General features: G+C 42.4%; 1 protein-coding gene across 1 annotated transcript in view; it reads right to left on the bottom strand.

Moving 5' to 3' along the window:
- Window positions 1-3,500: 3,500 nt before the first annotated feature.
- Window positions 3,501-24,337, bottom strand: part of LOC139796522 (cytosolic phospholipase A2 epsilon-like) — a 36,529-nt gene continuing 15,692 nt past the window's right edge. Inside the window, exons 3-20 of the mRNA XM_071744677.1 lie at window positions 23,351-23,487; window positions 20,264-20,395; window positions 19,462-19,502; window positions 18,980-19,022; window positions 18,244-18,307; window positions 17,612-17,775; window positions 17,263-17,355; window positions 16,698-16,735; window positions 15,809-15,944; window positions 13,896-14,032; window positions 12,534-12,756; window positions 11,857-11,971; window positions 11,177-11,314; window positions 8,305-8,412; window positions 7,036-7,230; window positions 6,327-6,493; window positions 5,031-5,217; window positions 3,501-4,838 (exon numbers count right to left, since the gene is read on the bottom strand). Of these exons, the coding sequence (XP_071600778.1) occupies window positions 4,618-4,838; window positions 5,031-5,217; window positions 6,327-6,493; window positions 7,036-7,230; window positions 8,305-8,412; window positions 11,177-11,314; window positions 11,857-11,971; window positions 12,534-12,756; window positions 13,896-14,032; window positions 15,809-15,944; window positions 16,698-16,735; window positions 17,263-17,355; window positions 17,612-17,775; window positions 18,244-18,307; window positions 18,980-19,022; window positions 19,462-19,502; window positions 20,264-20,395; window positions 23,351-23,487 (2,339 nt within the window). The 3' untranslated portion in view covers window positions 3,501-4,617. The remainder of the gene's footprint in view (window positions 4,839-5,030; window positions 5,218-6,326; window positions 6,494-7,035; window positions 7,231-8,304; window positions 8,413-11,176; window positions 11,315-11,856; window positions 11,972-12,533; window positions 12,757-13,895; window positions 14,033-15,808; window positions 15,945-16,697; window positions 16,736-17,262; window positions 17,356-17,611; window positions 17,776-18,243; window positions 18,308-18,979; window positions 19,023-19,461; window positions 19,503-20,263; window positions 20,396-23,350; window positions 23,488-24,337) is intronic.

Here is a 24,337-nt window from a genome sequence, read left to right as displayed (position 1 = left end):
GGTCCTGAGACAATTAGTGGACAGTGTTTCTAAGCCACTAATCATCATATTTGAGAAGTTGTGGCAGCCAGTTCCCTGGAAAAGGGGAAACATTACCCCCATTTTCTAGAAGGGGGAGAAGGGGGTTAAAAAGAAGACCCAGGGAACTACAAGCCAGTCAGTCTTAACCTCTATGCCCAGCAAGATCATTGAACAGATCTTCCTGGGAACTTTTCTAAGGTACATGGAAAATAAGGTGGTGATTTGTGACAGCCAGTATGATTGCACTAGGGGCAAATGACACCTGACAAATGGTGGCTTTCTACAGAGTTACAGAGCTAGTGGGGAAGGGAAGGGCAACCAACATCATCTGCCTGGATTTTTGGAAAGCATTTGACACTGTTCCACATGGTATCCTTGTGTCTAAGTGGGAGGAACATAGACTTGACAGATGGACCACTTGGTAGATGAGAAGCTGGATGGTCACACTCAAAGAGTTGTGGTCAATGGCCCAACTTCCAACAGGGATCAGTGATGAGTGGCATTCTTCAGGGATCAATATTGGGATCAGCACTCTTTGACATCTTTGTCAGTGCTACAGACAGTGGGATTGAGTGTACCCTCAGGATGACTTCCAGAATATCCATTTCCTTCTTTTGGATAAAGTGTCTCAGTATCATAGCTATACTACCTCTATTTTTTTTTCTCAGCTTTTCCTCCCTCCCTTGCTTTTATACCATATTTTCTTAAATTTTCCTCTTTGTCTCGTGTGTCTGAAGGATGGAAACTTGATCACATTTGGAACACACTTGGTCATAAAGGCAGCTGGGATCAAGCCATGACATCTGGTGTGACACCAAGCTGCATGGAGAAATGGAGACAAACAATAGTGGGCTGAAGGGAGTGCAAAGGAGACCTCAAAACACAAGGAGAAAGAATCTGGAGACATGACAAGACATCCCAGAGTTTCGATATGAAGGGTGGGAGGAGTGCTGGGGAAGTGCTTTGTGAATGCTGCAGCTGGTGAGAGCTGGCTTCAAGTGAGAGCCCTGCAAGGAAGAGCTCAAAGACAGAAGTTTCAGTGTCATGAAAGACACACAGCTCTCACCCATTGACCACCATACCATTACCAGGGCACAAGGAAACCAGTCCTGCTGGAAATGAAGCCCTGATCACCTCCTCTGCAGTATTATCACTCCAGTAGGATGGTTGGATATTGCACATACCCAGCAGAGCTTTACCTGTGAACAAGGGCCTGGGGTTTCTCAGGAGGTTGTCCTGCTCTACCACCCACGTTCTGTAGTCACTGTGGCAGGTACATTTCCTGTCACTCGTGTGGTGCAACCTGTAGTCCCACAAGTGAATAGCTCACTTCACTCAGCCCACTTGCAATAATCTTTTGTTTGATCACTTCAGACCAGTGTAAAATGGTGCTGCCAACCAGCCCATTAGCTTCTGCTGCCTCAGTGGCTCTCACCAGACAGGACTTTCAGAGAACTCAAATGCCTCAAAAGGGGTTCAGAAATCCCACTGCTGCTTTCCTTAGGTTCCTGCAGGCTGACTCACCCCATGGAGCTGCCCAATTCTCACTGCACCTCTGTGATAATCAGAAGGGCTGAGGCAAAGGTGCAATTCCATGCTAATCCCTTCACTTACCTACAGATAATGAATGGGTAAGAAGGAAAATCCAGGCACAGAGAAGATTCAGAACGTATTCATTACAATTAAGGAGGTCACCGTGTTAGTGTTTGGAGCTCCTATTTCCACAGCTGCAGTCCTGTCTTTTAAAACATTTAGGAAAAATCATGGTAACTCCTGTCAGTGCTAACACTGTGGTACAGCATGGACCTGGATTTTTGCAGGGCTTCTCCTCTCCTAGTTTGTTTCCTCCCCTGAAGGGATAATGCCATGAAATTACTCCTATTTCCTGTAAAAAGGGACGCTGCCAACCTGAAAAACAGAAGAGCTTTTAAATGCCACGTCTGCATCTGTTGCCTGCATTCTTCCCATGCCTCAGTAAAGCCCAGGGGCTGAGATGAGAAAAATACCTCATTAGCAGCTGAAATAAAAATAGACAAAGCCACTGACCTGCAAGAACTGACAACCAGGATCTTCTGTAAGTGTTCTGCACGGTTAATTAATTAATTAATTGAATTATAAAACACAAACTGAGCCAAGCAAATTAACCAGCCCTCTCAGTCACAAAGAAACCACCTCTACTAAACACTGACCAGGAATGCTGATGAGGTGGGATTCATGAGAACAGGCTCTGCTGAAGAGCAGTCAACCTGGACAGACCTCTGCAGGAGCTCAGAGGAAGAAACCAACTGCAGATGGCACAATGGGGCTGACATCCTCCCCCTCCTACCTATGGGGTTGCTCCATATCTCTGGGTTGAGGCCCTCGGTGCCCCAGGAGGAGGATGGATGGATGGATGGATGGATGGATGGATGGATGGATGACTAAGCCAGACCTTTTTCAGGGTCTGATGGGATACAGGATGTTTAGGTATGTTCAGGGTAAGAGAAAGGACCTGACTGTGGGACTCAGGAAGCTCTGAGGGTGTCTGAAAGAAGGAAGTCAGGGATATTTGAGGGAGAGAAGAGGAGAATTGACAAGATGATCAAGTTCTTGTCCAAGAGCTTTACCCATATGAAAGTGCCACTAGGAATTATTGTGTGGATCTGGCCAGACTGCTGGGAGATAGGATGGATCCAGCCCCTGGGAGGTACAGCAGAGCATGACTCAGTGGCACACTGGGAAAAAGTGGGGCTTCCCTCTGTTTAATGAACAAAAATATAGCAAAGGAAGTAAATATGTATAGTTAGAGGCAGAGATGAGAAGAGAGAGACGGGATTCTTGAAATGTGATGTCATCAAAGGCCTTGGATGGCAGAGATGGGAACTCTGATGGGAAATCAAGAGATGTGCAGCTCTTGAGGATGCCCAAACCCCAGCTGGTTTGGGGAGAAGCAGCAAATGTGTGTGTCACCCCAAATGGGGTTGCCACAACGATAATCAGGACAGGCTGAGAGGGAGTTAGAGCTGGGGCAGAGGCAATGCCAGAAGGGATGGTGTGATTCAGCAGCAGAGATCACAAAGAGGAGCCCTTGGTGAGCACTGGCAGGTAAACAGCCATTTCAGCACACTGAAAGGTTTGAGGTTTGAACCAGGGCTGCAAATTGGATGGAGGTGTGAGGGCCTGGAAAAGCATCTGGGGCAGGAACACACCAAATCCCTAAGGGGGCTGAGGTCATTGGAGGTGAGTGTGGGAGACTGAAGACAAACACAGGCTTAAAGCCATCAAGGAATGCTTGAAGGAAGAGAGGCAAACTATGAGAGCAAGAGGGGAGAGAAACTTTCAGCCTTTTAGAGGTTCATATTTCATTTTGAACTGAGGATTTATTTTCTATTTGGCTGTGATTGCCTAGCTCTGTGGGTGCTGATCCATGTTACTGCAGCACAGACAATTTACTGTGTTTCATTTTAACCTGAAGTAATTAAGGGCAGCTGATAACTGACTGAAGCATTTTATCTTTTTTTTTTTTTTTTTTTAGATTAGCATCTCTGTTGTAATGAAACAGGTTTACAGAGCATTTGCATTATTAAAATCCTTCATAATGCAAATAATTATTTTGGTCTCCATCTCAAAAATAAGCAGTTTCAACAAATTGCCTCGTGCTATTTATAGTTTTTGCATAGGCCATGTGTTGATTGGATACAGTCAGACTGACAAAGTAGTGCAATTACTCGTGAGTTACCCAAGCATATCAGTGTAAAGCACTTAGCTTGCCTTCTTACCACAAAATCTGAATGCCTCTCAGGTTTTCATGCTCTTATTGTCACAATACCCCATCCTATACTAATGAGAAATATGATTAAACCAGTTGAAATTAATAGGATGCAGATGCTGAGCTGAATCCTCTAAATCCCATGGGTGTTCAGTGAAAAACACAACCCCAGGTTACCCACATGCACCAGAAGACCTGACCTGGCTGACAGTGGGGTTTGGAACAGTTGCTTCCAAAGGATTTTCCAAACCTAAGTATTCCTGGTGTGATAAAACTTGTAAATTCAGAATGATAGGAAAACTGTGTTTTCCATGTGAAATCTCAGATTTTCTGTTTAGTTTCAGATGGTTTTTCCAATGAAATTTCTTGCTGACACTACAGGAAAATACAATTTTCTCCTTCTTTGAAATTATCCAGAGTTATGTATTTTTCTGATGCACTAGGTTTGGAATAAATTAATCTCTGTTGCTAATTTGTCTTCACTTCAGTTATAACTTCAACTACTCCAGTAAAGTTTGAAATAATTGATATTGCTGCCCCACATTCATCATTTTAAGTACCCATCAATAAACCTCATATTTTCTAATCTTTGATTTACTACATGCAAATGTACATGGACTACATGAACATACATGAAAAAAAAGTTCACTAGCAATTAAATACAACATAAATAAAGCATGAGACTAATCATTATTTTGTTTAATCCTTTTATCTAGGATCACCACAAGGTGAAGAGGAGCTGAGACAAGCCTTTCTACTTTCCCAAGCTTCTCGTGTTCACTCACAAACAGGTCTTGATTCTTCTGCAGGAAAAAAAAAAACCCATTATTTGGGTGTCTTTCTGAAACTCAGGACGGTGTCGCTTTTTGGCACCGTTGTTTCCTCTCTATAGCTGACTTCAAAGCCTGAAGGATCATGTGTCTGTTGTTCTGAATGTTGTAGCTGGTCAGTTCTACCAGTTTGTCAAATGCCTCCTCTGTGTAGGTAAAGCTGTTTAAGCAGTAGGGGGAAAAAATGGTGGAAACATCCACGTTGCCCTGTGCCATCTCAGCGGGACCGCGCTCCACACCTGATAAATAAGGAAAGGTTGTCTGGGGGGGGGGGGTAGATGTGGTCCCACTTTCCATATAGATCCCAACATTGCTCCTTGCTACCCACATTTCTCTCCCCTGGGAGCAGCAGGGGAGGCAGAGGACCACACCAGACCATGCCTCCCATCCTGACAAGGTGGTGGGAGCACTGTCTCTGTCCCATAGCTTACCAGGTTCTTTGTATTTTTTGAAGGTGTCATTCACCAGTGGGAAAAACACCACTGTTGGTGCCTCTGGGGTCTCTGCATCTTCAAAGATGTAGCACTCCTTTAGATTTTTCTTTTCTTCTTCACTCAGGTGGATTTTGGGAAATGGGATTCCCTGCTTTAGGAAGTACTTGGAGGCTTCTTCCAAAGGCTGCATTCAGATAGAAAAAGAGGTCAGAAATTCTGCGAACCCTTCAACTTTTCCAAATGCACAACACATCCATCAGGGTGCATCAGTCACTGTGAATGTTTCTCCTGGCCTTTGTCTCTTGCATGAGATATTAAGTGCTAGTTATTGACAAAGCAACATTTCAACTTGCACTCCTGATTGTTGTCCTACCTCTTCTTCCTCATCAGCCTTTATCTGCAAGATAAATAAGATGTTTGTGGCTGCAGGGGTGGCCTAATTACTTAGGCTACAGAAGCATGGTCCCCTTTATGGGAGAAAAATCCTGAAATAAGCAGAATGTACAGGAACTGGACATTTTTAAATATGGATTTATAAAGGTATAAATACTTTCTGACTTGCATGAAATAGAAGCCCCCTTAGATGGTTGTAAAAAGTTATATAGGAGCAAACAATCATCCTGACAGAAAGGTTAATTTAATCTTGTAGGTGCAGAAGTCATTTTTGAAAATAGGATTTTTGTTGCTGAGTCTGGTTGACGTGGTTGAAAACTTCTGCCTTATCCACATATAGTTACAGGAATTATAGGCTGAGCTGTGAGCTGGTATTTGAAACAGCAAATATGGCATGAAAAAACAATTCTTCTCCACAATTTAGAACAAAACAAAAAAATCCAGTTCCTGTTCCAAAGACAACTGGGCAAATTACTTCTAATTCAACTGCATGTGGATATCTTTAGATGGATACCAGAATAGAAATGAAATGAGTGCATCAGTAGTGATATTTGTTCAAGATAATTTGTTCAAGATAAATACTCCATGCAGACTCGACAGCCATACCAAGATCCCAGAATCACACAGGTCTAGAAAATAGCTTTTACATATCCCAGGGTTAATTAAAATAAAATATTTAGAAAACTGATACCACTTCTTTTCTCCTTAGGGGATTTTTCATGCTAAACCAGCATCACTGAAAGATCTATGCATCTACAAAACAGGAGCTGTATGCCAAGAATCCTTTTATCCCAGGTACTGTTTCTTCTGTATAATTTATTGGGATTCTTTAGAAGTTAAAGTACTAAAAGAGCTAAAAGACTGTGGCTTTTATTAAAGAAAATAGTGTGGTCATCTCACCCATGTCTGTGACCCAGAAGAATAGTTCAAATGCAGGACAACATCCACTTTCCTCTGTGGCCTCATGAGTGGTGGGTAACTGATATCAATGTATCCTGCTGTGTCTGCCAGGCACATGAACTCTGCTGTTTCTGTCAGCTGGTTGGGAAAATTCTCTAGTACAGTATCTAAAAGGAAATATTTCTTATTAAGACTGATTCATTGAGTTTATCTGGTTTTTTGGCTGAAACTGGAGGAAAAAAGGCCTCTTGTCTCCCTATAAGTTTTTGCTTTCCAAAAATCTGCCACACTATCGAAGCTCAGCCTTGAAACAGAAGAGAAAAACTTCTCCAAGGTAAAAAGACAGAGCTCCTTCTCTTCACCTTCTCCTCTTCCTTCTGCCCCTGCTGAGCAGTAGTTGCCTTTCCCTGGACTCCAGGAACTACCTGGAATATTTGTTAACACTTCAAATTCAGTAAAACCATAGCTGTGTCACAATTCAATCTGGTTTGCTATTTCACTTCAAAAAAAGAGCTGTTATCTAACCAGTAATTCCTCTGAAAGATACTCAGCTCTGCTCAGCTGATCCAGCTGGATGGAATTTAGCTGGGTATCTTGAAATTTTGATTTGCAAAGGGAAGAATAAAGCCTGTTCAACCTCTGCCTTCTCTTCACTAACAAAAACATCACCAATCTAAGCAGGTAAAACTTCATATTCAAGGACATGTACCTTTCCATATACGGAAGTTTTTGTTCTGGAGGTATTCATTGTGCATCTGGAACCCTTTCAGGAAGTTGTAGAACTTTGAAACCATCACCCGCTCGGTCAGGAGTTTCCGAATGATGCCCATGATTCCACATTCAGGGGTGACAAAATAAGTCTCCAGCTCATGGCTCCTGGCTGGTTGGGAAGACTCATCTCCTTCTGAAGAGTAAAGGGATTAAGAAGTGGATGTTTTGATACAGTTATTTGCAATACTTGAATTACTAAAAGGCATCTAATATTAGCTAGAGGAAAGAAGCTCCTAGTAAGAGATGGCAATGCACAGTCAAATCAATATCAAAGCAGGAACAAGAGGAAAATCAATGTTCAGTAAAGGGTATTCCATGGAAACCAGTCAGACTGGCAACACACTTTTTAAAGCTGGGAGAAGTGATTTACTGTTTCATAGAAGTTGTAGGTGGGTTGCCTGTGTAGATGTCAGTGGAAACTGAGAATTAAGGACTAACTTCTTTCAAAATCTAACCAGCTTGGGGGGAAAAAAAAAAATGGTGTCAGGAGACTTAGACACCCAGAAAAGAGGAGAAGGGTTGTGCTAAATGGCACCTCATGAGATTGGGAAAGAGGACCAATGGCTTTCTATCACAGCACATTTATTGTGCTCAGGGTTCTGCAGCACGTCCCTAGAGACAGTGATGAAAAACCCATAAACCAAACTCACTAACCACATTTGGCTAAGAGAGGGAGGAGAGCCAGCACCTCAAAGGAGCACACAGATTTATAAAGAGATCAAATAAAACTGAAATGGAGTTCTACATAACTGATAGATCCACATTTTCAGCAGCAACATACACCTAGTATGATCTGCCATGGTAGACAGAAAACACAGCACTGAGATATTTGTTACAACACTCAGGTTCACTGAAAGGCCCCTGGCAAAGGGGATCTGTTAAAAATTTTCAGTAGCTCTACAACTGGTGGCTCATCACCACTTGCATAAACTCAGTGCAAGTGAGACTAATGGAAATAATGCTCTATAATTTAATTCAGGGGGGAAATCTAATTAGATATCACTGGCAATATGACACCTCAGGGAAAAACTAAACCAAATCAAACCAAACCAAAACAACACACAGCGCAGCACTTGCCTCAATTTTCATTATAAAAAGCCTCATAAAGATTTCACATTGTATGCATCTGAAAGTATTTAAACATTTAAATCATTTAAATCATTTAAACATTAATTAGACAACAAGTAGAAACAGAAATGCAACCAACCAACATCAACACTCCTGTGCTGGGTGCATCTCAGTGAGCGCCTTTCTGTAGGATTTGATGAATGCCAAGCATCCAGCAGGTTGTAGGAAAAGACATTGCTCCACAGACCTGTGCCATGGCAGAGAAGAGGGAAACTGCATTGGAAATATTTCAATAGAAAATATCCTTTTAAAAAAAAAAACAACCTGTCAGTTTTCTAAGGAGTATTTGCAAGTATTGGAACGATTCAAAGTCTCCAAAACCAATTATCAGGTTCTTGTGTAGCAACTCATATTCTGCTCTCAAAGAGGAAACTAAACTGTTCTAAACATTTTGCCAGTCCTTCAGCCACTGTAATTCATTGTCTCATACAGCTATTTCCAACACACTGCAAACCAGCATTTTCCAGACTGCAAATTCCTGCTCTGTAAGCAAGAGAGAATAAAAAAAAATGCCATTTCACATCAAGTAAGGATTTGGTCTACAAATTATGTCATAAGCAACAGCATACTGAGTTAAAGTGTTGCAGGCTGCTTCTGAACAGCCACTCCCCAAATGGTTAGGGCACAATTTGGGATCCTCTAAAACAAGACATCTTCTGTGTTCCTTGTGACAGCTGGGAAATTCCCATAGTCCTTCATCCACTTCTGCCCTCTCACTTAAAAGAACATCCAAAAATGGCTCCTCAGGGCAGAAATCTCCAAAACTCTCTTGGTCTTGAAGCATTTCTTCCTCCATAAATCTGTTGCAGGCTCTGAGAAGAACTCTGCCAGGGAAGGCAGAGCTGAGCTTTGCCTTAAAAATCTCTAGCAGTGAAAGCTTTGCAAAGGCCCCACATCACAGAGTGTGCAAAAAGCTGAGTTCCACAATTCAATAAATTTGCAGTCATTAAATTAGTGAGAGAAATACAATTCCCTTTTAAACCTGGCTTATTTGTGGAATGACACAAGAAGCTAAAGGTCTTCTGCTTCACAGTAATAAGAACAGAACCCACTTGAGAAATGTTAGAAACACATAATTAAGAAATCACATAGGGGTTCTCTGCCTCTGCACTCATCTGGCAACCAGAGCTCCTTTGCAGATAATTCCTGGCCAGTTTCTATCAGCACAACCTCATCTCCCTGCAGCTTGAGAATCCTCTGTGCAGTCCTGTTGTGAGAAGGCAGCTCCTCTCATTCCTGCTGCCTTCACCTGGTGTGCCCTCACTCAATAATTCTTCTGTCTCCCCATGCCCCAGGAGTTCCACACTGTTCATGTCTTGTATTATCTCCCAGGACTTAGTTGTAACTGCACAGCAATGTTTCCCAAGCCTCTTTTTTTCATGGTGCCTGAAACAAGAACTATGAGGAGAGAGAAAGATTTTTTTTTACTAGGCTCCCAGAGCTGGAATTAGCAGAAAAACTTTTATGTTTATGCCACAACATGGTAAAAAACTACTACATTTTATAGCAACCCAATAGGGCATTAGATGTCCTATCACTAGATGGCAACATTGCTTTAACTCTCCACTAGGTGCTTTCTAAAGATAGACCCAGCTACTGGAGATGGACAGGTAGGAACACTGCCCTCAGCCCAGAATGGCTACCTGGCCACCTCAGGAATGACCACACCACATCACTATCATTGCAAAGCTGCAATGGAGGCACAGAGTTCTCAGAAGAAGGCTCCAAAGTCCCATCTAACTCTGTGACCTTCCTCAAGCTTCTGGCAGTCAGCACAGGGTGCTTTAACACTACAAGAAAATAGGTTTCTTCTGCAGTGTACTTCATTTGGTACATCCAGTGCTGGTGCTGCATCTGAGCTATTGTGTTGCAGAGCCACTGTAAGCAACAGAGAGTAAAAAAAAAATGCCATTTCATATCAAGTAAGGATTTGGTCTACAAATTGTGTCATAAGCAACAGCATACTGAGTTAAAGTGTTGCAGGCTGCTTCTGAACAGCCACTCCCCAAATGGTTAGGACACAATTTGAGATCCATTAGTTTGTCCTTCCACTTTCAGACCTATTTTACCATCTTGGATCCTGTGGTATCTTCTGAGTCTTCTCCCTCAGACACCTCTTTCTTAATTTGTAACATCACTAAAATCTCCAAACATAGTCATGACAGCTATGAGATGTATTATCTGTGGGGCTAAGCACAATTGTTTGCCCTCATGCCCAGTTTTTTCTCACAATTTTTACCAATCTGGACTCCTTCTGCATTCCACACTGAGGTGCACAACTCCTTTGCACAACAAATGAGGGATAAAATATGTTGTTGCTGCTTGTAGGGATTTTTCAGTATGTAAGTACATGTTCTTACTGGTATCCTGGGTGTCCTGTTCTGTGTTGTGCTTATTTATGTGTAATAAATCTCTTGTTCACAGTCTAAGGGCAAATGGACTCTTTTGGAGGCAACTTCACCCCAGAGAACCAGTGCACAAAGGAGCATGGTAGAGAATTCTGGCATTATGCAAAGCTAAAACAAGAAGTGCATAAAAAATTTCTGTCTTTCCTGCATTAGTGGTAGCAAGAATTCCAAAACTCACCAAATTTTGCTAGCAAAATTACAGATTATTTAGAATACTACCAACCATGTTTCTCTCTCAGTTCTGCTGCTGGTCTGTTCAAAATAAACTTAGCCCCTTTAAACAGCCCTGAAACTTCAGGCAGGTGAGTGACCATTCAAGACAAAAGCAACAGTGAATAGTGTTGTTTGAAATTTCCTCCAAATTTAGAGGTTTTAAGCACATCTCTAGTGTTCAAGGAACTCAGCCAGAGGGAAGAACGTTTTGAGCACTTTGCTTCAGCCTCCCATGTTGCGGGACACTGGTTGAAATATGTAGGATTTGTTTTATATTAAAAATACAGTGTATTTTTGAGCAATTCAGATTTTCCAGATGGAGCACATCACCTTTCATGAAGCAGATGCGGGATTCAGGGAGTTTCTTCACCAGGCGACCCATGAAGAACTTGCTGCCAAAATCCTCAGCACGGATGAAGGCTCCATATTTTAAAAACCCAACCTCATAAGGGGTAAACTCCACCCATTCTGCAGAGGCACAAAAAGGATTTTTTAATCTCAATCCCAGCCCATCTTCTTGCATAGAATGACTCGGGAATGACTTGCTCTGAAACGACTTGGGAGCAGTTGCAGGGCAAACCCTATCAGCTGGGTGAACACAAACTGGCCTTCCTCAGGGTAAGGAATCATCATTCATCTGGTTTCAGCTACTCAGCAGTGTTTCCCAAATTTGTGCTTTCCAATGGGCCTCTTCAGAGAGGACATAAATGAGGTTTATATCAAAATAGGTCAGCCTAAGTAACCCTACATGTTGAGCTAGGGCTCTGACTCAGCAATACCTTGGCTGCCCTTAAGCACAACCCCCAAAATATTCTTGCCCCATGGAAGATGGGTTCCTCTCAGACCCTGGGCACAAAGTCTAGAAATGGAAGATGAAGTGGAAGATTAAGAGGAAGAGGAACTACTTATGATTGCTCAGCAGTGCAAGGGGATGTGGGTAATGCAGAAACTGAAAATGCAGATCATTTGAACACCAACAGAGCCCAGACACAGCTCACTTTTGCTATCACCTTTGAATTCTGAAAGGCTGTAGTCTTCTTTCATGTTGAGGATCATGTAGATAGGTAAGGGATTCTGGCCCTGATTCAATGCATGTCGCTCATCTGAGAGTTTGTGGTTATTTCTCTGTGAATTGACCAGAAAGAGTAAACCAAGGGACAGTCTTGGCATGGCATATGGGCTTGCAAGATTACAGCAAACTAAATACCAGTTTTCATCTTCATTTTCTTATTCTCTCCACTCATTTTGTGTCCAGATATTTTTTTTTTATGCAGAGAGTGATCTGAACATTTACACATCCACATAAGCTTAGTGAATTACCAGTGAGCTGTAGGACACTTTGTGGTACAGTGAGCTCTCATTCTTCCCAGTAAATGCAACCACTTTACATGTATTACTGAAGTTCTCACATAAAGGAACAGAGCAAAAGAAACCAAGAGAAGGATTCTGGTGTTAGATGTTCAGATAGTGGTAGTTTTCTGTGTGGTAGGAGACACAGGTCTACAGAATACCTCTTGGGCTGCTAATTATTTGTTGAGAGATACACAGGGAGAGATCCCCTTTGTTACTCAGCAGAAATCATCTGCTAGAAAATGCTGGCACACTCTCAGGCTAGCACCAGTCCCTGGAGTTTCATTTGCCTTACTATAGTGTTCATCAGCTGTTAGGGAAAAGACAGACACAGTACCCCATCACTTAATGCTTTTTCCAGCAGAAGCCCCCAAAGATCAACACTAGAGATCTGGTATCCCTCTTGCTTCCGCAGCTTTAGCTCTTTGTCATAGTACTTGAAGCTCTCCAAGGAAAAGCAGCTCAGCTTGCTCTTGGTCATGTGTCTGCGGACTTCACCAATTGGTCCAGACAGATTTTTTTGTGACCAGTCAGTGCTCTGATACAAATGTGACATGGCCCTGGGGGAAAGAAAAGAAGTACATTGAAAGTACAGAGGAAGTACAAGAAAATCATGGTTTCGCTTTTTCAATTTGGATTTAAGGACTGCATCACATGAACAAGCTGAGGTTCAGCTCTGGGTTGACAGGAAGCTGAAGAGGAGCCAGCAGTGTGCCCAGGTGGCCAAGAAGGCCAATGGCATCCTGGGCTGGCTCAGGAACAGCGTGGCCAGCAGGTCCAGGGAAGGGATTCTGCCCCTGTGCTCAGCCCTGGGGAGGTCACAGCTTGAGTCCTGTGTCCAGTTCTGGGCCCCTCAGCTCAGGAAGGAGATTGAGGTGCTGGAGCAGGTCCAGAGAAGAGCAAGGAGGCTGGGAAGGGATCCAGCACAAGTCCTGTGAGGAAGGGCTGAGGGAGCTGGGGGTGTTGAGGCTGGAGAAGAGGAGGCTCAGGGGAGACCTCATCACTCTCTCCAACTCCCTGAAAGGAGGTTGGAGCCAGGGGGGGGTTGGGCTCTTTTCCCAGGCAACTCTCAGCAAGACAAGAGGGCACAAGAGGTCTCAAGTTGTGCCAGGGGAGGTTTAGGTTGGACATTAGAAAGAATTTCTTTAGGGAGAGGGTGATCAGACACTGGAATGGGCTGCCCAGGGAAGGGGTGGATTCTCCATCCCTGGAGATATTTCAAAAGAGCCTGGATGTGGCACTCAGTGCCATGGGCTGGGAACTGCAGCAGGAGTGGATCAAGGGTTGGACTTGATGATCTCTGAGGTCCCTTCCAACCCAGCCAATTCTATGATTCTATGATTCATTTGAAACATCTCTGTGTGGATTTCTAGGTAAGAGAAAAGATTTTTTTGATTTAGAGGACCCCTCAAGTCCCTAGAGAAACATGAGGACTTGCTAAAACCATCTCTGTGCTTTCTGTACAAGGCTGTGATTTGCACTGGGGTTATTTGCTAGGCAAGATCCTAGAGCTGAAAAAAAGGGTCACAGAAAATAGTGTTCCCCCTAAGCAGTGATGAGGCTCAGGCAATGTGTTCCTAGTGCAGCAATAAAAATACTCAATTCTGAAGTATTTTTTCACCAAAACTATGAGAATAAATCTCCTCACACACCAGATTATCAAGGTGAGGAATTATATCTTTGTTCAGGGTCTCCTTACCATGTTGAGCCAGATGACCCAGTGATGTATGAAACAGCATCTAAGAGGTCCAGCTTCTGAAGACCCAACAGGTTGCCCAGCAGAGATGTCAGTGCTCGGGTGCCACCTCCTGTTGTCATGACTGCTACAACTGGTACCTGTTCAAATGTCAACAGAGCAGTGATAAGCAACACCTTGGTTAACCAACATATTTAATCAGATTCAAGTGCATTGAAGCATTTTGGTCCCACAGGAAATTCCAAAATTGCACCATTTTCCCAGGCAGTGCAAAGAAGGTGAGAAGCTGGTATTTTGCACAGAAAGATAATAATAAAAAAAAAATTAAAATTGGTAATTATTATTCTTTACTTTTTAAATCAAAATCAGTCAATTTTTCTTCCAGATATTTACATGCTGGCTTATCAAAAAAGCTCAAAATATGTTGTTTCAAGCCATATCAGACTGCATTCTATCAGACTGCATTTGCCTTAGTGGTAAATCATCTTATGAGAGCTCTGTTTTGAGAATGAGCAGAGCTCATCCTCTTTTTTAAGTCAACTATAATAACTGGATTACATTTTCTATAAAGTACCCAGGGAATATAATTGCAGTGATGAACCAGAAAGCCTAATTTCCTGGAAATCTAAATAGTGTTACAGGAAGACAAATTCCTTCAAGAAACCTACTGGGAGGAGTCAAATGACATTTCCCAAACATATTTCAAGGCAATTGCATCAAGGAAATACTGGTGACTGAATGCTAGGTAAGAGAGTAGGACTATCCAGGTCTATAATCCCAAGATGAAAAAAAAAAAAAAGAGGCAGGGAAATTGGTGATTTATGGCATTCTGTTTTCTGAGGAAGTATGTGTAGGAAGTGTGTTTGATGCTACCCAGGCTCTGACATTGTTTGGATTGAGTCCATTATCACCATTTGGATGGATTGAGTCCATCATCAGCAAGTTTGCAGATGACACTAAGGTGGGGTGAGTGTGGATCATCTGGAAGGCAGGAGGGCTCTGCAGAGGGACCTGGACAGACTGGAGAGTTGGGCTGATTCCAACGGGATGAGGTTCAACACAACAACCCCATGGGGAGCTCCAGGCTGGGCACAGAGTGGCAGAAAGGGAGCTGGGAGTCTGGATTGCCAGGAAGCTGAAGAGGAGCCAGCAGTGTGCCCAGGTGGCCAAGAAGGCCAATGGCATCCTGGGCTGGCTCAGGAACAGCGTGGCCAGCAGGTCCAGGGAAGGGATTCTGCCCCTGTGCTCAGCCCTGGGGAGGCCACAGCTTGAGTCCTGTGTCCAGTTCTGGGCCCCTCAGCTCAGGAAGGAGATTGAGGTGCTGGAGCAGGTCCAGAGAAGAGCAAGGAGGCTGTGAAGGGATCCAGCACAAGTCCTGTGAGGAAGGGCTGAGGGAGCTGGGGGTGTTGAGGCTGGAGAAGAGGAGGCTCAGGGGAGACCTCATCACTCTCTCCAACTCCCTGAAAGGAGGTTGGAGCCAGGGGGGGGTTGGGCTCTTTTCCCAGGCAACTCTCAGCAAGACAAGAGGGCACAAGAGGTCTCAAGTTGTGCCAGGGGAGGTTTAGGTTGGACATTAGAAAGAATTTCTTTAGGGAGAGGGTGATCAGACATTGGAATGGGCTGCCCAGGGAAGGGGTGGATTCTCCATCCCTGGAGATATTTCAAAAGAGCCTGGATGTGGCACTCAGTGCCATGGGCTGGGAACTGCAGCAGGAGTGGATCAAGGGTTGGACTTGATGATCTCTGAGGTCCCTTCCAACCCAGCCCATTCTATGATTCTATGGTCTAAGCATTTCTTAATGCTTTATATGACACACTGGGTATATCAGGGCAAGTTAAGGAAAAATATGTGAACAGCTACAAGCATAACATTCCTGCTCCATAGCACATTCCAGTCCCTGTAGGGTTCCACATACCTCATGGTCTTGTAGGTCTCTCTTTAAATTAAGGGCTTTTTTCAGAGCAGAGGCCACAAACTTCCTCCGTTTCTGTAGAAAATTTTTCTCCTCCATGCAAAGATCAAACTCCAAGCGAACATCTAAATTTTTTGACCTCAAACAAAGTCCAGGGTTAAATAGGATATGCACAATCACTTATAATTAATGTCTGGACTCATGCTGACCAGCTTCAAACCTCTAGTATTAGGCTTAGAAAACCTGCTGTTGTGGCCCCACAAGAGCATATCACAGATAGCATAGACAAGGTAGAGAAAAGGCTGAGAAAGTTAAAAAGTTATAAAATCTTATATATATATATATATAAAAAAACCCAACAACAAACAAAAACCTCAACAAAACAAAAAAACCAAAATATTTATTGCTACACTGATTCTCAAGAAGGGTCTAACATAAATACTGTAGTCCATATGTAAATACTGTAAATATGTAAATTCCATAACCAGTGGAACATTTAGGATTTGATGTCTGGAGACCTCCAGGTTTAATAAATACAAATATGTGGCATTCCTTACAAGTAAGGAAAGTGAGGGATAACCACGTCTTCCTAAACTTGTAGCTCTCTGGATTTTTGCAATCAGAAAAGATTATTCTCCCCATCCAAACTCAACTCCTGCCTAATGCCATAACACAAAGTTTCACCCAGCACTGTTAACAATATCCACCCTCTGGGCATGGGTAACTAACAGAGAGTAAATAGGGATAAAAGTAATCATTGATTAATAATACTTTGATTAATTGATTAATAAATACCTTTTCCCTTAGTTACAGTGAAAGATAGGCTGGCAAAAAAAGCTAGACAACATTTTTTTTTCCAACAACCACAAAAGCCAAATGCATAATTTCTTACCAGTCATTTGACTTCACAAGTAAATTGATTGTTTCATCCTAGGAAAGAAAATCACAGTATAAACCCTGGAGGTAATTTTAGGTCCTCTCTTTTCCATCAGCTTTGAAGTCATTCAGTTTTTCTAAGAGTAATGTTGGAGCCACAAAGCCATAACAATCAGAAAATCCATCAACCTTTTAAAACTTCCACGAATCCACTTTATTTTCTTTAAATTGTGCTATACTAAAGATACACAGAGCAGTATCCTGTAAACACTGGTTCTGCCAGCATGCCCTGACTTGCCTCATCATTTTCATTTGCTCTGACCCACATTAGTTGCCCAAACATTTGGCTGTGGCTTTCAGTCCTACTCAGTTCATATGAAAATGGACAGATCCATAACCCTTCTTGCTGGGAATGTAAGGGCACTAGCAGTTGGATATATACATGTGTGTGTGCATGTATATCTATGTATATATATATATATATATATATGTATATATCTTCAGAATGATCAAGTTAACTTGTGCCCACTGACCTTTGCTCCATAAATTCTCATTTATTCTAAAAAGCTGGGATCAATCACCTTTGCAACTGTTACTTTCTCCTTGAAGGGAAGTGAATCCAGTGGAATAGTGAGGGATGCACGGCAATCTGTTTTCTCTTCACCAGAGGGACACTGAAAAGCAAATTAGAACAGAGAAGAATATTTAATGTACACAGCACAGTAAAGCACTGTCACCAACAGATTTTTTTTTCAAACGGGGCCACCATCCAGAAGTTTCCAAGTTGGCATCTTAGGAGGTGTGGTTCCCTTCTGGTGAAGATCACCAAAAATGGCTTTTAATTAAAAATACAATTTTTTTTCCATCTGCCTCAGTTAATTATGGAAAACCATGAGCTCACTGCCCTCCCTCAGCCTGATAATCACATACCGAGCAGGAGTGAGGCTGCTGCTCTGCTAGAGCCAGCTGCAGATCTGATGGGCTGTACTTGATGTAATGGAAGTGCAGGGGCTCCACAGGCACCTGGGAAGAGCCCAGTGACAGGGTCTGGCTCTCTTCATAGGATCCCTTCACAGAAAATACAAAGTCCTTCTCTAAAAAAAGTAAAAATTAAAAAAAAAAAAAAGCACAAATGCACAGAAACAAGTTAAACGCTCATTCAGAAGTTACCATTTTAATATACAGAGCATTTAACCATCCTTTAAAGCAATGCTCTCAGACTTTATTTATCCAAACATTACAGGAAGAAAAAACAAATCAAAGAGCTTATAGGCTTATAGAACAGCAGTGGTTGTTTTTAAAACTCAGACATATAGGCAAATCAGGCAAAATGCAAATAGTTGTGATAGAAATACACTTTTGCTTCTATATCACATCACTAATCATTCTCATTAGCACTCTAATAATCCACACTAATTTTTAAGTCCAGGTTTTATAGTTAGCATAGGCACACTAGAGTTGTTGGATCTATATATAAGAAAATTATAAGAAAAATACCAAAAAATGAGAAATTTTCAGTTTATCATAGAGAAAAAAATTTTGTTTCTGGTTTAAAGTCTAACCTGAAGGTTCTTTCTTCATCTGCCTATTGTCCACTAGGACTTCCAAGCAGGAAATTTCACGAGACTGTAGCAAGAATGAACAAGAGGGGAATTAAATACACAACACATGCCAAATCTGAGTCACTTCTCTACTACCTGTCTCTGGTCACCTGTGTCCCTGGGGTCTGGAAAAGTGACCACCCTATGTTTGCTTGACTAATAAGAGAAAAAATTTGGTATTCTGAAGATGTGCCAGGTTTCAGGAAAAAATGGCTGAGGTTCTGTGTTCCATCCTAGGGAGCAGGACTGGAAGGGGAAATAACCAGGGAGGGAAGAGGAGTTTGCTGATGCCTCTCAAGGGTAGGTGGTGGGTTGATCAAATCCTAGGGCTGCTGCACAGCCAAGTGCTACCTCCACTAACCAGGGGACAGCTGAGAAAGCCACTTTCATGTCATCCTATGGGGGCTGGGAAAATAGGATGGCCAGGAAAAGGTCCTAAGAGAAGTCCCCCGAGGGAATGATGCAGAGGCAATAAGTCAATTAAAGAGCAATTCAGGCTTTGCCAAGAGGCTGCCAGCTGGTGTGGTGGACAGGTCTCTGAGGGTCCCCAGGGACTGCTGGGGACAGTGTCCAACAGTGTCCAACCCCCCATCTCCTTTCTCTTCAGCCCTGCCTGCAGGGAAGTGTTGGGGCACCTGCCAGACTCACCACTCCCATCACTGACACGAAAACATAGAAGGAAAGAGTTTGAAATTACCACTAATACACCATTAGTGACAAGCTTTTCAGGAGGGACTGGACTGAAAGAGAGGGAAAAAAAATGCAATTAGAACTGATATGACCTAACTGTATCTCTAAGTGAACAGCAAGGAAAAATGCTTCCCTTGAAGTTTGCCATGTCCAGCATGGTGTCAAATATGTCACTGTTTTTTAATTTTGGGAGGCATCTGAAATGTGGCTTCCTCATTTTTTTAGTGACAATGGTAAACAGCAGCAGTAATAAGCACAATGGCTATGGTTCTTATTATCCTTCTTCCTCTTCCAGCAATTAATGGGATAAATTATTAATTTGTGGTAGATAAGGAACACAGTGTGGTTTAGCCAATATGCAACTATCTTGATAAGCACCAGCTGCTGCTGTGATGCTGAGTGTTTTAAACTACTTTATTCCAAATGCTAGCATGTGTTTTCTTGCTTTTGCAAGGTACATTTCCTCAGTCCTTTTTGGGCTTTACTCACATGCTCTCTGATGCAAACTCAACCTCCAGCACCTCTTGTGTCTATAAAAGATAAATTAATTATAAACGTTTTCTTTTTCACTAGCTATGGTTTTCAATAATCATTCTTAAAACTGTTTAAAGCCTTGGTTTTTTTCTGGGTAACATTACCAGAAGACCATAGATTGCCTGCCAATATGATCACAGAGCTGAATAACAGCACATAAGCTATAAGAAAAGTCAGTGAAACAGCTTAGGCATATAAGTGCCTAAATCAGACACCCAGATCCCCTCTTGAAGTCATCAGGTATGACATCAGGCACCCTGAAGTAAAAAGATAGTTTCAGTAATTGGCCATCAATTTTGTGATCAGCATGAATCTTTGTGTTATATTCAGGTGTACACAAAAGACCTACAAGGCAAGGTATCAAGTTTTTAAGTGACTACTCCAACACCTGTGCCAGAGGATGCCCAAAGTCACAGATTCTGGTCACAGGAAAAGAAATTCTAACAGAGAAACTTTGTGCAATGGTAATGAAGACTTTTCTGTCCTTCAAAACCTATTTGAGCAAGTGAAGAAAGATTTAAAATGGAAATTCTGGTGCCAGACATGCCCTGCTAAAAGGATTGAGGATCTTGTAAAAATCTTCAGGATTATGTCCAAAGTAGCAAGGTAAGGCTTGTCCACTTTTCTAAACAAGGTTTGGAAGGGCACATGAAGTACAAACCAAGGTCTCCCACCTACAGTTGCATTCAAGACATTATTTAGGAGGTAACACCAAAATATATTTCCTACCTGTGAGCCAGGCAGTTTTATTCCTCACCTTTGGATCCAGCTGAAAAAACAAGCGAACAGTTTCTCCAAGCTGGATTTTAGCAACATCAAAGAGGACAGTGAAGAGGAGGTTGTCTTCAATGACTGCATTTTCATCATAGACTTTCATCTCAAGAATATTCTGTGAACAGAGTTACAGGATTAGGAACATCTCTATTTTGAGACCTTATAGAGGCACAAGATGATGTGCTCAGCATGTTAGGGAAGTCAGAGAAAGGATGTGAAGGGCATGAAAAAACTTTTCATCCACACAGGGCTGAATAAAGGTTTTCTGAATCTATCTCATAGGGTTTGTTACTTATTTTCCCTGCAGAGTAATTTAAGTGACAAAAAGTAGTAGAATAGCTGAATATGGAGCTCCCATACTGAAAAGCATGTTTGACCTCTAATTTAGTTTGTGGACACCACTTTTCCCTGAATTGTAGGAAACCATCTAGTGGTCAGGACTTTATTGCTATTTGTGGAAAAAATTAGATCCTTGGATATAAGCAGTGATTAATATAAGGAAGTTCCATACAACTACTTTATAGGAAAATAATTATAAGCTTGGATGGACAAGAAGTGGAACAGCCCCTGCTCTGCTTGGTTGGTTGGTAGCTGCACATGGGCTGGCTGGAAGATGCCCCCAAGATGCTGAGCAAATTAACATTAACTTCTCTTTTCTCAGTTGTCTCAGGCCTCTCTCTGAATGTTCAGTAGCCCATTTTCATGTAAATTAGAGAGACCTCTTATCTCAGAGATTCCTAGTTATCCATCAGATTTCACTGCAACTTGCTAAGAAGTTTGATGCTGTTAAAGACCCAGGGATAGGCAGGTGGTCTCACAAATACATGCACAAAAAAAGAGTGAGCCCATTTGCTATGCTGCCTTAAACATTCATAGGTAAGTCCAACATTAAATCTGATAGGTAAATGTATATACAAATACACAGGGGGGAAGATGATCTAGAATCCAAGTATTTAATTTTGATATCTATCATTTCTGTGGGAAGTTGGTGTGAGAGGGGAAGGTGGTGTGAACTTGAGCTTGCAGCTTGCTGGCAAGGCCGAAAGCCTGCTGCCCTTTAAGGCCATATATCTAAATGTATTATTCTGTGCTCCTGACAGAAAAACAATTCTGTTTGGGGCTGACAAGGCCAGCTGTGGGTTCCTGCACACCATCCTTGCCAAGAGAAACATACTGACAAGAGACAGAAAGAAGCAGCTCCAGCATTGAGGTTTATAGGCCAGCCATAAATAGCCTGTGAAGGATTACAGAAGGTGGTGGACGGGGTAAACTTCAATGTTTATCTGCAATTTGGAGAAGGAAGGTTTACACTGAAGAGCATGACAGTTTTCCTAGCTGTGGTGCTGTAATAGACTGTCCTTATTTGGCTAAAAATGCTGAAATCTTTGTGACAGACTGGCTTGAAGCCCCTCAGTTACTCCCAGCTTGCCAGGAGCAGGATGCACTGGCTGCAATGTGGGAAGCAGCTGGGATCTGTTCAACCATTTCTATCCACTCCTATGTATCTATTCAACCATTTCTATCCACTTCTATATATCTGTTCACCATTTCTATCCACTCCTGACAGAGGACATGAGTGCAGCATGGCCAGGAGCCAGGCTCTGAGCAGAGCCAGCCCTCAGCAGGGCTGCATGCTGCCAGCTCCTGCTACTGTCACCCTCCTGTCACAGGGTGCCCACAGGACCAGCCCAGGAAGCCCTTCCTCACCAACTGAGCTTTGTCAGATGTTAACCAAGACAGATGCTTGTCTGGATGTCCTGCTCCTGATGGGAACCAGTCTAACATAGCCAAACAAGTTTTTCAGCTCCACAGTTGCAGTGTATTAATATGATCTGACTGAGCTCTGGCTCCCATGATTTGGCAAGATGAATATCAACTGTACACAAGACAGGCAAGGAGAAAATAACCAGACCAGGAGGCTCTGGCTCTGCAATGTATGCACAGAAATCTATGAGAGCCTTAGCTTAGTCTTTTGAGCCCAGAAAGCAGAGAGGCAGCAGTGACAGAGATGCCAGAGCACTTTGGTTGTCCCAGATCCCCAGGACGTATTTTGTGCAGCCCACACTGAAGCTACAGAGGCCACCACCAGGCTCCTGATGCCACATACTGCAAATTATTGAGGCTAAAGCCACATGGCTTGTCTCCTGCTGCAAACTTAATGCAAATTAAATGTCAAGTCTTCCAAACACTACTCCCTGAAGAACTAGTTCAAGCACCTCCATGTAGTCAAGATATTTCTTTCAGCTGTTACGTGTGGAATTGCAATTTTGAAAGACCTGTCAGCCACAAATCATTACAAGGAGCAGGGATTCTGCTGCAAGGGTTGCAAATCAGGGGGTGTTTATTTCCGTTCTGTAATATTTGCTCCCTGCCTTGCACCTTCCCACTAAACCTGCAGGGCTCAGTGAAATTGTGTCTCACTCTGCCTCACTAAGGTTTCAAAACAAGTCAGAATCTTTTTAGATCTTCCAAATAAATCACTGGACATAGGGTGCATAACTATAGACATATTAAAGCTGAAAGCTGTACCAAACAGAGCCAGCACCACTGTGTGGAACTCTTCTGTTTATTGGTTTGCTCAAGACATCCAGGGGACTGGCAGGCAATTTTGGCACCTACTGCCAGGAGGCTTGGGAAATGAAGGGTGCAAGCTGTAAAAAGGGGTTTTATTTCCCCAGGTATGAAGTAAGCCTGTCTTACTTGGCCTGCCACTTATCTTTATGGATTCCATTGTGGTGATTCCACTACTTAGCTTATACATGTCTTTTATACTATTCAATTTACTCTAAAATTCTCACCTTTACTCTTGAAAAGCAGGGATTAAAAAAAAAAAGGAAAGAAAAAACAAAACCCCCAAAATTGACACAGCATTATATAAACAGTTGTGAACTATCTTGGCTATCTTTCATAAATAAAAAAATAAAATCTAATTTTCTTGCTGCCTGCTGCTCCATATCCCTTTCCCTGCATTCTTGTAGTCCCTCTCACATCTGTTCTTATAATACCCAGCATATGGATCACAAAATGAGATCTCCAATCCAGAAGAAAAAAAATGCCCTTTGGATCTTACCTTTACTTGGCTCTGGATCCTGAAGTTAAATGTTTCATTCCACACTGGATCTTTGCAGTTCTTGATGGTTCTGGTCCGGACAGTCTCAGGGGAAGCAGTGGGCAGGGAGAGGTTTACATAGCAATCAGTTTGGCTGACTGGATTTGAAAAAATAAATTGGAACTGATTAATTACTAGAAACATCTCAGAGAAGAGACTTATAGCACTGTGTAGACAGCAAGCTGCAAAAAAGGAGATACTGTTTCTGGAACTTTTCTTACAGGTCCTTCTTCAACAGCACTCAGTACTATTTCTTTCCTCCTGTGAGCAGAAGCTCTGGTCATTAACAGAGATTGAGAGAAGTACTCTAGTGAGGAGAAACTGGGAAGAAAAAACTATGCAGAGATAGTTTTACTTAACAAAATCCATTATTGGTACGTCCCCTCTGTGTTGCAAATCAACAAAACTTTTTGAAAGGCAAAATACTTAACACTTTGAGCACTTTGACAAAGGACTAACTTTGTCCTTGCCTCTTGAGAGGGGAACAAAAGAGCTAAAAAGGGTGTAGGGATAAAAGATCTGACCCTTCTGGTCTGCTGTCCCCAAGAAATTGTAGTCCAGCCCATATAACAAAGGAACAGACTGTCTAACACAACATGGGATTGCATCCCTTCACCATCAACAAATAGGGAAAAGTAGTAATGCAATTTTATCTTGCTGATTTCAACTCTGAGCCTTGATAGGGAGAAACCTTCTAGTTCCTTAAAAAGGTGTTATTTTAATGTATATATGTTATCTTAATGTATGTTTGAGCATAAGGTTGCATGGTTAGTTACAAGGATGGGATTATACCTATGTAATACACAGAGGCTGCTTTGGGGTGGGTTCCCAGCTTGGGCAAAGAGCCCCCAGCCAGGTGAGCTCAGCCATGATGGGGAAAAAAAAAATATAAAGGGTTAGGGTTTGGGTTAGGGTTTAGGTTTGGGTTTGGCTGTGGTTAGGGTTTGG

This window comes from Heliangelus exortis, chromosome 5 (genome assembly GCF_036169615.1).
Source record: "Heliangelus exortis chromosome 5, bHelExo1.hap1, whole genome shotgun sequence".
Taxonomy (NCBI): domain Eukaryota; kingdom Metazoa; phylum Chordata; class Aves; order Apodiformes; family Trochilidae; genus Heliangelus; species Heliangelus exortis.
Note: the sequence above shows the minus strand (reverse complement) of the source record. Positions and strands in the feature narration are given on the sequence as shown.